The sequence below is a fragment of the Dipteris shenzhenensis genome, chromosome 9 (assembly GCF_047967505.1).
Source record: "Dipteris shenzhenensis isolate YYH24624 ecotype China chromosome 9, Dip_SZ_1.0, whole genome shotgun sequence".
Taxonomy (NCBI): domain Eukaryota; kingdom Viridiplantae; phylum Streptophyta; class Polypodiopsida; order Gleicheniales; family Dipteridaceae; genus Dipteris; species Dipteris shenzhenensis.
This window is the reverse complement of record NC_141604.1, coordinates 43,932,917-43,945,218: the sequence shown is the minus strand read 5'-3', so window position 1 is coordinate 43,945,218 and position 12,302 is coordinate 43,932,917. Positions and strand designations below refer to the sequence as shown.

Sequence of the window (12,302 nt, the reverse complement as noted above, 5' to 3'; positions counted from 1 at the left end):
TGAGCCAATTCTTGTTGTTGGACATGTGCCTACCGGCCATCGCTATCCTCCCTCAATGTGTGAGCTGAGCAATGCTCTATGACTAGAATGAGCTCCTCTCGTGTTTGTTGAATGACTATAATGAGCTCCTCTTGTGTTTGTTGAATGAGTAGAATGAGCTTCTCTTGTTGATGACTAGAATGAGCTCCCTCAGTGTGTTAGTTGAGCAGTGCTCTATGACTAGAATGAGCTCTTTGTGTGTCATGCTTGTTGAATCTGACTTGGACTCTTCTTTTAGGCTTGTTGCCTTCCTTTTGCTTTTGTTCTGCCTTTTTTTTCTAGAAGTCCTTTGCTATATTGCGTAGCTTCTCACAGTTTAAACGCAAGAAAGGCCTTGTTCCTAAATCCATGGCATTTCTTCTCTCAAGCTTCTTCTTGTAAGAGAAGGGGCACTAGTTCTTCACAGGTTACTGGTGCTGACCGTTGCCCTGCAACAACCATGGCCATTACGAAATCCTTGTAGCTTCCGGGGAGCATGCTAAGCAGGAGTCTAGCAATCAAGGTTGAATATGTGTGTTGACCAATTGCAGAGAGTTGATCTCTTACCACCTTCATCTTGTTGATGTGCTCTTGAACTGAGTCCCAACTACTGCAGAGTTTTGTTGACTTCATGCCATTCTCCTCTCTTAGTAGAGACTTTTGCATGCATCAGTAGACACTTGTTGGGAGATTGAAGCGAGCATCACTGCCTAACACAGATGGAGAACTAGATGCACAATGGTTGTTGATGGCAACTGGGTCCTCCTAGCTCATGCTTTGGCCAGTATTTGGACACATATTACACACCTTGATGGCTATTTGGGTCTGCTTCGGCCGGGAGGATGATTTTTCTCAGAGAGTGGAGGGGTTGTCCTTTCTTTCTTGACACCATCACAAACATGATGTTGTTAGAATTATTGTTATAATTTAGCAGTGACCATTGTAATGTAATAAGTAGGCTAGGGGCACTTTTCCCTCAATTAGAGGTTTTTCCCCCTAACCACAGTTAGTTCACTAACTACGGTTAGTGAAGGATAAGGTTTTGTCACTTAGACAAAACCTATCCCTCTCTTCAGTTGTAGAACACTCTTCTATTGCAACTATCGTTTTCAGCTCTCACTCTTCTACTCTCACACTTTGCTCTCTCCCTTCCACTCACATTTGGTATCAGAGCGGGTTGATCCTGTTCCTTGCTCCAAGCTCAACAGCTTGCTGCCCATCCGTACTAGGTCCTGCGCCGTACCAGCTCTCTCGATGTCCGTACAGCTTTGTCTGCTTCCGTACCATTCCGTACAGCTGCCCGTGAACAAGTCCATACAGCCATTGTTGGCTGTTTCGTACGTCCGTACCAGCTCGTCGTCAGCCTGTACAATTCGTCGTACAGCCCTAGCCCGTACAGCTCTTGTACATTCCGTCAGCCCGTACAACTGCCGTACACACATCCGTACCTGCTACAGTGCAGTCCGTACCTGCACGTGTCGACAGCGCCATCAGTACCTGCACGGGATCCGTACAGATCTGAAGCGGTGCCCGTACACTTCTCCGTTCGTACTCTGTACTGCAGAGTAGCGCCGTCCGTACAGGTCGCCATCCGTACAAGCTAACAGTTCCGTACATCGACTGTACAGCTCGTCAGATCCGTACATCCAGTGCCGTCAGATCCGTACAGCCCGTGCTGTCAGATCTGTACAGCATGTGCTGTCAGATCCGTACATTTCGTACTGTCAGGTTCGTACAGCCTAACTGTACATTCCGTACAGTTTCATACTTTTGTACGGATTGTATCATTCAAGGCAAAAATTTGCTGTGCAGGCCATTTTGTGGGCAGATTTGGAGCACATTTGGAGCTTTGGTAGACAAATTGCAAATTTGGGGCTTTCAGTAATTTGCCCTCTTTTGGATGCAATTTCCTTGAAGAAATTTGGGGCTTTTGCAATCACACTGCAATTTTGCCGTGAAATTTGGGGCTTTTGTAGGCAGAGAGCAATTTGTGCAACATTTGGGGCTTCCAGACCATTTGCCCCTTTTTGGTTGCAATTTCAAGCCACAAATTGGGGCTTTTGTGTTGGGAGAGCAATTTTGCAGGTTTCAGTTCACACTGCCTTTTTGTGAGTGTTTTGAAGCACTTTTGGCAGGTTTTGGGAGAGATTGGATGCTCTGGCAGATTTCTGACAGAGACATTACAGAGATTTGAGTTGCATTTTTTAGCCAGTGTTTGGCTGTATTTTTTGGGAATTGTGCACTCCATTCCCAGCAAGGGAATTCAGGTTTACATTTGCTGTATTTTCTTTCTCAGACATGGCCCAACAAAATCAGAATGATTTCCAGTTCAGTGGTCTCTCACAAGAGGATAAGCTGGATGGTACCAACTACTCCCTTTGGAGTTTTATGGTACGCAATATTCTGATTTCTCGTAATTTGTGGGACTATGTAAATGGGGATGAGATCCGGCCAGCAAATGTGGCACCTTCTACCCCACCCTAGCAAGGAGGAGGCAGAGGTCGTGCACAGGGTACAGCTGCAGGGTACAGCTGCAGCACAAGTTATTGGTGCAGTTATACCTACCACTCCTGAGCAAAAGAGATGGGATTCACGTGATGCTTTAGCTTTGTCGTGTATTTCTCTTTCAGTGAAAAGATTCATCATTCTGCATATCCGGTTGTGTAAGACCTCAAAGGCAGCATGGGATATTTTGGAGAGCATGTATGCAGCTCGGAATGATGCCAGGGTGTCTTTTTTGAAAAGAGAATTGTCTCATACACATATGGAAGAGGGTGACTCCATGTCAGTGCACCTCACAAAGCTACAGGATTTACGAGAGCAATTGCTGAATATTGATGAGATCATTCCTGATTCAGAGATGATTACCACTACTATGAATTCTCTTCCTGAGTCTTATCTCAGCTTTTATACCTCGCTGAATTTGTCGTTGAGGGGGGGTGCAAATCCTCTCAATTTTCAGGAGTTGATAGGACTTCTACTGCAGGAAGAGCAAACCAGGAAAAACATGGCTTCACGAGTAGGTGAACATGCCATGCTTTCAAAATTCAAGCCTAAAGGGACAGGCAAAGACTTCAGCAAATCAGCCTTCTAGTGGTTCAGGACAGCCTTCTCAAAAGGCTAAGGGTGATGCAGGTAAACCTAAGAAGAAGGGAATATGTCATTACTGCAAAAATCCAGGTCACTACATTGGAGAATGCAAGAAAGGGCTTGCAAAAGAAAAGAAAAACAGCTCCGGTATGGCTGTTTCAGATTCAGCTCCTCATGCATGTGACAATGAGCAAGCTACAGCCAACTTCACGGAGCACGACTATGCCTTCTTGTCTTGCATTTTAGACTCTCAGTTGGCTGCTCCGGATAGTACAGCCACTTGTAATGAAGACTCTTATGCTTTTCTGACATGCAGTTATGATTCTTCCAAGGATGCATCAGCTTTCAGTGTCAATGAGACACAAAATACATGGTATTTTGATAGCAGTGCCTCAAAGAATATCACTTCCAAGAAGTGTCTTTTCACATCTCTGCATCCACCTCCCGTTGGTAAAAAGGTCACATGTGCCAACAACTCCTCCTATTCAGTTCGTGTGGTACAGGAGAAGTTGAACTTACAGCCATTGATGGCTCAACATTCAAAATTTTTGATGTTTGTATGTGCCTGGTATCACAAAAAATCTACTTTCAGTGTCCACTCTTAACAGAGCTGGATTTCAGGTCATTTTTGAAGATGACAAGTGTGCAGTCCATGACAGAGAAAATGACTATACCTTGAGATTGTCTGGCACTTTGTTACGTGGTCTTTTTCAGCTTGACATGTATGATAAAAGACCAGCACATGCTCTTGCAGTTTCCACTCCTACTGCTTCTATGTAGAATGCGGAGTTATGGCATGCCAGATATGGACACATGCATTATGGCAGCTTGATGACACTTCAAAAACATGCTATGGTTGATGCATTGCCTACTCTTGAAACACCTCCTCCACATGCATGTGAAGGGTGCATTCTTGGTAAAATGCACAGATTTCCTTTTAAGAAGGATGGATCAGTAAAAGCTGTTCGAAAATTACAGCTTATTCATAGTGATGTCTGTGGTCCCATGAGGACTCCATCATTGGGTGGTCATCTTTACTTTATCACTTTTATAGATGACTACTCCAACTACACTTGGGTTTATGGGCTGAAACACAAATCAGAAGTGTTTATGGTTTTCAAACACTTTGCAGCCATGGTTGAGAATGAATCAGGACTCAAGATACAGACATTACGCACAGATAGAGGAGGGGAGTATTTGTCTGTAGATTTTAATGCTTTTTTGAAAGACAAGGGCATTGCACATCAGCTTACAGTGAGGCTAACCCCTCAGCAAAATGGCAAAGCTGAGAGGAAAAATCGTACTCTTATGGAGATGGATAGATGCATGCTAAAAAGCAAAAAATTGCCTCACAAATTTTGGCTTGAAGGTCTCATGTGTGCCAATTATGTTTTGAATCGGGCTCCCACAAAAGCTTTGAAGACCAAGACTCCCTATGAAGTTTGGCAAGGGAGAAAGCCTTCTGTGGATCATTTTCGAGTTTTTGGATGCCTTGCATATGCTCATGTGCCCGTTGAGTTTCGGCATAAGTTGTCTGATAAGGCAATCAAATGCATTTTTGTTGGGTACAGGACGTGGAAATTTCTCATTGGCCCGTCAAAGGAGACATGGAAATTTCTCATTAGCCCATGAAAGTAGGTGTAATAGCCTTTGAATACCTTTGTTGCTCTACCGTTTTGGGCAGTCATGGTGGTCGTCGCTCTTGACGGTTATCCTCCTCCTCCATCGATGAGCCTACCTCGATTCCGCATGCAATTTCGCTCTATAAAGTTGGAGAGGTCATTGTTTTGCAACTCATTGAAGTCCGCCTCCTCTTCTCGTTCGTACCGCTGACTGACAACGAGCACTTACCTGAAGCAATGGATACAGAGAGCAACACCTTTGGCAAGGGTACTCTCTGATCCACCTTTTCATCTTCATCTTTAACTTCCATCTTCTTCTTATAGTTGTACTTTGTCAGTTCATGCCATCTCTACAATCCTATCACACGCAAGATTATTGTCAGTAGAGATGTTATATTTTCAAAAAATTCAGCTCACACTCAAGCTGAATTTGAATTGCCTACTTCTTCCGATGATGTCTTTGAGGGATTACTACCCATTGCCTTGGGTTCCCCTGCTGATATATTTGATACAAATCAAAATTTTCAGATATCTCCACATGCTCCGATTCAGCCACAGGATGTCTTACCACCTCCACAAGCAGTGGAAGAGGTTGTTCAGCAAGAAATTGCAGATATACATGCAGCAAAAACAGTCCCAAATTGGCTGTTACAAACTCTCAGGGAGAGTAAAATTGATGCTCCATTACCTGGCAGAACTCGGAGTGCAGTAAGGCATGGGGGGGGAGCACTTTCAGTTGAATCAGCTTATGCAGGTACTCTTCTTGATGAGGAGGAACCTAAGACATTTGAAGAGGCACATGATAATGTGCATTGGATGAATGCCATGCATGATGAGTTGCAGTCCATTTAGAAAAATCAGACATGGGAAGTTGCCGATTTGCCACCAGGTAAACATGCCATAGGTACACGGTGGGTTTTCAAAGTTAAAAGAAAACCAGATGGGACCATTGATCGGTACAAAGCAAGGCTGGTTGCAAAAGGATATGCTCAGAAAAAGGGCATAGACTATGAGGAGACTGTTGCTTCTACATCTAGAATGACAACCATCCGGTCAGTTATAGCTATGGCTGCAAACTTTGAATGGAATGTTCATCAGTTGGACATAAAAACAGCTTTTCTGAATGGAGACTTGTTGGAAGAGGTTTATGTCAAACAACCTCCAGGCTTTGAAATTTCAAGAAATGCACTTCAGGTATGCAAGCTGAATAAAGCTTTGTATGGGCTGAAACAAGCCCCACGTGCATGGTATGCCAAAATTCATGCCTTTCTGACCAGCAAGGGGCTGCACAATAGTCCAACTGAGAGCACCCTCCACATCAAGAAGGATGGGGGGGATATTTTAGTCATCATTCTTTATGTAGATGACTTACTGCTCACAGGGTCAAATGAAGATAATATTGCAGATTTTGAAGTTGAATTACAGACCACTTTTGACATGTCAGATTTGGGGCTGCTACACTTTTATTTGGGGATCCAGTTCACTCAAGAGAAAAGTGGCATCGTTATGTCTCAATCCAAGTATGTGCAGAAACTCTTGGACAGATTCAATATGCAGGATTGTAAGCCCATAGCTACTCCCATGGAGCCGGGGCTGAAGCTTACAATGCATGATGCAGGTGAATCAATTGATGTCACACTCTACAGTCAGGCGGTTGGATGCCTCATTTATCTCTGCAATACACAACCTGATATTCAGTTTGCAGTTTCTCAGGTGAGCAGATATATGCACAGCCCAAAGACTATGCATTGGCAGGCTGTAAAACGCATCTTCCGTTATTTGCAAGGTACCAAGTCTTTTGGCTTGATGTTTCCCAGGGGGGGTGACTTGCAGATGCATGCCTACAATGACTCAGATTGGACTGGAGACTATGACACTAGGCAGTCCACAAGTGGCAATTGTATCTTTTTGGGCAAAGCTTGTATTTCTTGGGTAAGCAAGAAACAATCTACAGTGGCTACCTCTTCATGTGAAGCTGAGTACAGGGCAGCTTTCACAACGACAGTTGAATGTGTTTGGCTGCGTCGTTTATTTGCTGATCTTCATCTTTCATTGGAGGGTCCTTCTCCAATTCTCACTGATAGTCAGAGTGCTATTGCAGTGGCAAAGAATCCTGTGTTTCAATGTCGCACGAAGCACATTGAGGTTCACTATCACTACGTCAGAGAGAAGTTGCATGCAGGAGAGATCAGTATGATCTAGGTGTCAACACATGACAATGTTGCAGACATTTTCACCAAAGCACTTCCACGTGAAAAGTTTGAGGCATTTCGCAGTGCCCCGAACTTATCTCCTTTTGGTGATTGATAATTTCCTTGTACATGACATTGGCACTGCAGGGGGGTGTTAGAATTATTGTTGTAATTTAGCAGTGACCAATGTAATGTAATAAGTAGGTTAGGGGCACTTTTCCCTCAATTAGAGGTTTTACCCCTAACCACAGTTAGTTCACTAACTACGGTTAGTGAAGGATAAGGTTTTGTCACTTAGACAAAACCTATCACTCTCTTCAGTTGTAGAACACTCTTCTATTGCAACTATCGTTTTCAGCTCTCACTCTCCTGCTCTCACACTTTGCTCTCTCCCTTCCACTCACAGATGTGGCATTTTGAGCCACAATCCTAGTTCATATCAGTTTTTTCATTTGCTCAAACTTTTTGAGTGGTATATTACCATTGATTTTTCATCCTCTACATGAAGTTGAGTTTCTTCTGTTTGGCTGTTTCTTTCATACTTAACAGAAGTCTATTTCAAGGAGGTGGATGGAAGGGAGGGAGAGTGGGGGGGGCATGGGCAAATAAGAATCTTTGGGAGCAACTTGCTGGGAACGTCAACAATCTGGGCATGTGTTGAAACCCTCATCTGGATTTGAAGCCATGCTTTTGTGAACACTCTTCCAGCATTGCTAAATGCTTTTGCAACTATGCCATTTCATTTTTCAAATTTGTATTTGCAAGGAATATTTTTTGGATAGTTCATGGTATTCTTTTTTTGCTTTAATTGATTAAAAAATGGAAGCCAAATTTTCCTTGTTTAGCTGGTTACATTAGATCTTTTAGACTATTTGCTTTGTGTCAGTCAAGTTTCCACATACATATAGTTGCTTTGGTGGGCTAATGCTGAAATATACAACCATTTCAGAATATGATGTCAATGAGACATAAAAAATTTTCTTCCTTTTGTCTTACAAAGATCTTGTGTACTGTGAACAAGAAAACTTTGGTGACCTGGACCTTCTATCTTGCTTGTAAACTGGGAAGTTGAATTTGATTACACAATTTTAATATCGTTCCATAAACCATCTGTGTTGTGTGTAAGTTCCTGTACCTAGTCATAAACTTGTTGAAGTATGAAAGAGACATAATTATAGGTTGTTGAGCTAATCCCTTTCCTACGCAGCATGTAAGATGATAACTATCTGTTTAGCTTTTGATCTATCATCTGTAGGAAAGTGGATGTACTTGGAATTTGCAACATCTATGTCGTTGCCTTGAGGTCCTTTGAAGTATTCTTTATTGAACCAGCAGTAAATGCAATATAAAGCGTGGGGCATTCCAATTGCATAGGATTCCATGACTTAAGGTTTGGAAATTGAGAAACAATTTAACTTTAAAAAAAAAAAAAAAAACAATTTAACTTTGAGTCAGGAGCTAATGGAAAAGTCTGTGGAGGTGGAAATGGCAGCCATATACATGCTTTACAGGGAAAGACACAGATGAAAATATTTTCTGTAGAGTCTCATGAGAGAATTCTATTAAAAGCAATTACTAGAAACTCATTGATGTGACCCTGTGGACGTTTTTTCGCTACACGCAAACTTTACTTGTGTAACAAGAATAACCATGTTGCCCACAGACTCCATTGGGACCACGGTTGCATAGAACAGCTTTGGAGCTCCAAGGTTCTTTGGGGAATCTAAATTAGGTGTTGCTATCATTAGCAAATTAAGGGGTAAGATGACACCCCTGTTTTAGCTCATGCTTTTCCCCTTAGTATTTTATTTTCTTGGCTAGTCCCTTCTCTAACTTCTTTCTTCAGCTTTCCAAAGGTCCATTAACAGTGTGGGTTCCATGCCAACCCCCATCATAACTGCCCAAAAATAGGTACGGACGGGTCAATGCATAAAGGACATATTATCTTTAGTATTCCTACACGATACACAGACCAAAATGCTGAGCTTTTATAAGCTGTGTTTGCAATTGAGAGATGAACAGCAGAACTAATCAAACACAGCTCTTATAATCCTGTTCAGTCAGGAAAGGCCATACTTGTGTTTTGTGTGCCTACAAGTTGGGAATAAGCCAAGCGTTTCAGCTATGTTGATGCCCTTTCAATAAATAGATAGTGAATTTGATCGACTAGTTTGTGTCATGCTGAGCTAATCAAGTTGTCTTTATATTACCTAGAATAGATTTTGCAGTTCTACAGCCGAAAGGTGTCCCATTTTCTTGCACAAAGCAGCTTGAATTTTTGTCCATAATTCATGATGCGCACACTATTGACCACAGATAGCATTTCTTCTAAAAAAGGAAGGCAGGAAAATGAAATGCAGCTGACTTTTTGTTTTTAATATGATGTATTTTCGCAGGGGGAAGAAGTGAGGTTGGAAGATGATTGGATCCCAATGGATGAGCAGCTAAATCCAGAGGAGCTTGACAAATCACTGCGGGAGAAGGAGGCACATTCTCGAGCTGTTGTTCTTGAGATGGTAAGAGTATTTTACTTCTTTTTGAGTTTGTGTACAAGATAGGAAGGTTTTTCCACTTCCATGGCTTACACAATTAGAATGAAAATATAAGATATTACTAGGGGTTTCATATGCAGCTTTTGTTCGGCTGGTCTTGCCGTTTGCATGTTTGTACTTTCTTCTCATAGGTCATCTGTATGAAATATTGTTAAAGACAATGCACTGTTCAAGATGGTGGCATTAAGTGGGTGGAGTTGTCACTCAGGTAGAAAAGCTTCAAAAATTGGTTCAATGGCAAAAAACTACTGTTATGTATACATGAAATTCTATTTGACATTGTAGGAAGCTTTAGTGGGCTGCTTTATGAGTACAACTACTCGTAGTTTTTTAGAAAATGCAGTAGTTATGTAAGACAGAAATAATCATGTATTTTACTGCGAGCTTTTATTTGTCGGATCATTAAAGTGTCCTTTCAGATTGGTCTTAAAAATATTTTGTAGTTGTTCTCTATATACCTGTACAGCTCTTTGGACAATACTTCTCTGTTTTCAGTACATTATCTAAACTACTTTCCTTTTCTGAAGACCAAAATTGCATTTGAGTATTCTGTACAAAGCCTGGTGTTCAGTTGTGTGTCTGTGCTTTGGATGTGACAGGTGGGAGACATTCCCGAAGCTGAGATCAAACCACCCGAAAATGTGCTTTTTGTTTGCAAGTTAAATCCTGTCACTCAGGTGGGTTGAATTAATTATGTTTAGCCTCACTACTCGTTTCATTGGCTGGAATGGGCATGAGTGTGTCCATACGGTCTTAGTATTTCAGACTTCAGTGTTAACAATTGGCATGCTCATGACAGTGTTTAGCACAAAGGACTTGATCTCCAACATAGTTGGGGCTAGAGCAACACAATGGCAACTTTCTGAAGTTCAGAATGCACAAAATTTTCTCATTTTGGTTCTTTTTGCTGTTGAAAATGTAGGAGGAAGACTTGGAAATAATTTTTTCTCGATTTGGCAAGATAAGATCGTAAGTACCAGGTTTGGTTTTTGTCTTACAAATTCAACTTAAGGTGGTCCAAAGTTGCCACGCATGCTGTATGTAGCATTCCCCTGTGCATGAGGGAAGCTGGTGTGGCTTTTCTGTATCCTCATCAGCTAAAACTTTGGTGCTTGTATTGCAAATGATGAGATTGAGTTCATGCTTTGATTTGGTTTCTTAAAAATCACCAATATGAGTACTGTTGCTGGATAAGCAGGGCTGATATCATCAGAGACTACAAGACTGGCGACAGTCTGTGCTATGCTTTCATAGGTCAGGGATGCCCTTTCCATATCATGCTTATGTTCCTTTGCTAGTTTAATAGAATAACATTTGCAGGTTTAATCTGAAGATTGTATGTGTTTGATGAATGCTGCTGCTTGCAGAGTTTGAGACCCAAGAAGCTTGTGAAGCTGCATATTTCAAGGTAATATCTGAAGTGAAGATTATATCATGCATATCTATGAAGATATACCTAAAGATTCACAAGTAAAGTGTACAATGTTGAATTTAATCTGCAGGTTTCGATAGTCATGCTTGCAAGGGGTAGAAAGCTGGGAAAGGCTACTTAAGAAGACTAAAAGAGCAAGGGATTTATAATGATTTTTAGATGCAATAACAATCAGAGTATGAGAATTCATAGGATAAGATCAATCGATTACCATGAATTTAGTAAACTCTGATTGTTCATCAAATAAGTTGAGCAGTGAAAAAACACACTTTATGCCATTTCTTGCAGATGGACAATGTGCTAATTGATGACCGGCGGATACATGTTGACTTCAGCCAAAGTGTAGCAAAGTTGTGGACACGGTATAGACGGTTTGGCAAGAAGGGCAACGGTGATGATGAAGGTTAGCCTTGAAATGACTATAATTTATTATGTGGGTGATAAAAGGCAGCCATTTTAATCTGCAGGTTTTTATCTATGCAGCTCCATTTGGGGCAACTTGTGGTTGATACCTAAACAATGGGACTCATAGGTGCAGATTTTTCCCCCTAGATGGTGCAGATCTCTATCTATTGGCTGGATAACCTTCTGTCCCCTATATGAGTGAATGATTCTCCTGCCAAGAAGGAATTAAAGGAGGGATGGTGTATTTATCTTGCCTTCTACGTTTATTGAAACAAGAATCTTGCATATTGTGTTTAACCCCCTGAGTATTGTTCTGCTTTTGAAAGTGTACGGATAATACACATATGTATGTAACTATATTCTTCACTTGATTGTGTAGAACATACTTTCAAATTGTCGATTGGGTGGGCGTTGGTTTGTATGCTAGTTTGAAACACTCATATATTCTCTTTAATTGATGATCAAATCTTGTATTCGATGTTGACCTTTAGATTTTTGGTCTTGCCACAGTGATGAAAAACTCTCTCTCTCTCTCTCTCTCTCTCTCTCTCTGCAGCTACAGCTACTGGCACTGATATACCCCTACCCATGACATCGATTGCTCCACCCTCCCCTAGGATAGAGGGGTTGTCACTGACACCATCTCTTCCATCTCTCCCTTCTTCTCCCGCTACAGTTCTCTCTCCAATTATGACACCTACTTTGGAGGGCACATACACTCTTTCGCACTACTCGACCTTTTTCTCCCCTCTGCCTCTCAATCAGCCCACGTTCCCACACCCTGCTGGGATCACCTCCTCTAGGCCACTATCATCTTTGTACCGCACCCATCTGACCCAGTCATCACCCAGCCTCCAGTCTCATCCCCACACTCTCATGCCACAGTCCTTTCAGTTTCCACTAGGGCATGGATGAGCTGACCCATCAAAGGCTTGGGAGAACTTGTTGATGGAGGTACATAGCATCCAAGAGCGCGAGGTGGAGCTGTCAC

The 12,302-nt window shown here is 41.9% G+C and overlaps 1 protein-coding gene across 3 annotated transcripts in view; it reads left to right on the top strand.

Moving 5' to 3' along the window:
- CYP59 (cyclophilin 59) overlaps window positions 1-12,302 on the top strand; it is a 70,062-nt gene that overhangs the window by 35,810 nt on the left and 21,950 nt on the right. For all 3 annotated transcript variants that reach the window (XM_087379103.1, XM_087379105.1, XM_087379104.1), the window contains 6 exons: window positions 9,319-9,438; window positions 10,074-10,151; window positions 10,397-10,443; window positions 10,673-10,728; window positions 10,842-10,882; window positions 11,195-11,309. In XM_087379103.1, coding sequence (XP_087235229.1) covers window positions 9,319-9,438; window positions 10,074-10,151; window positions 10,397-10,443; window positions 10,673-10,728; window positions 10,842-10,882; window positions 11,195-11,309 — 457 coding nt within the window. The remainder of the gene's footprint in view (window positions 1-9,318; window positions 9,439-10,073; window positions 10,152-10,396; window positions 10,444-10,672; window positions 10,729-10,841; window positions 10,883-11,194; window positions 11,310-12,302) is intronic.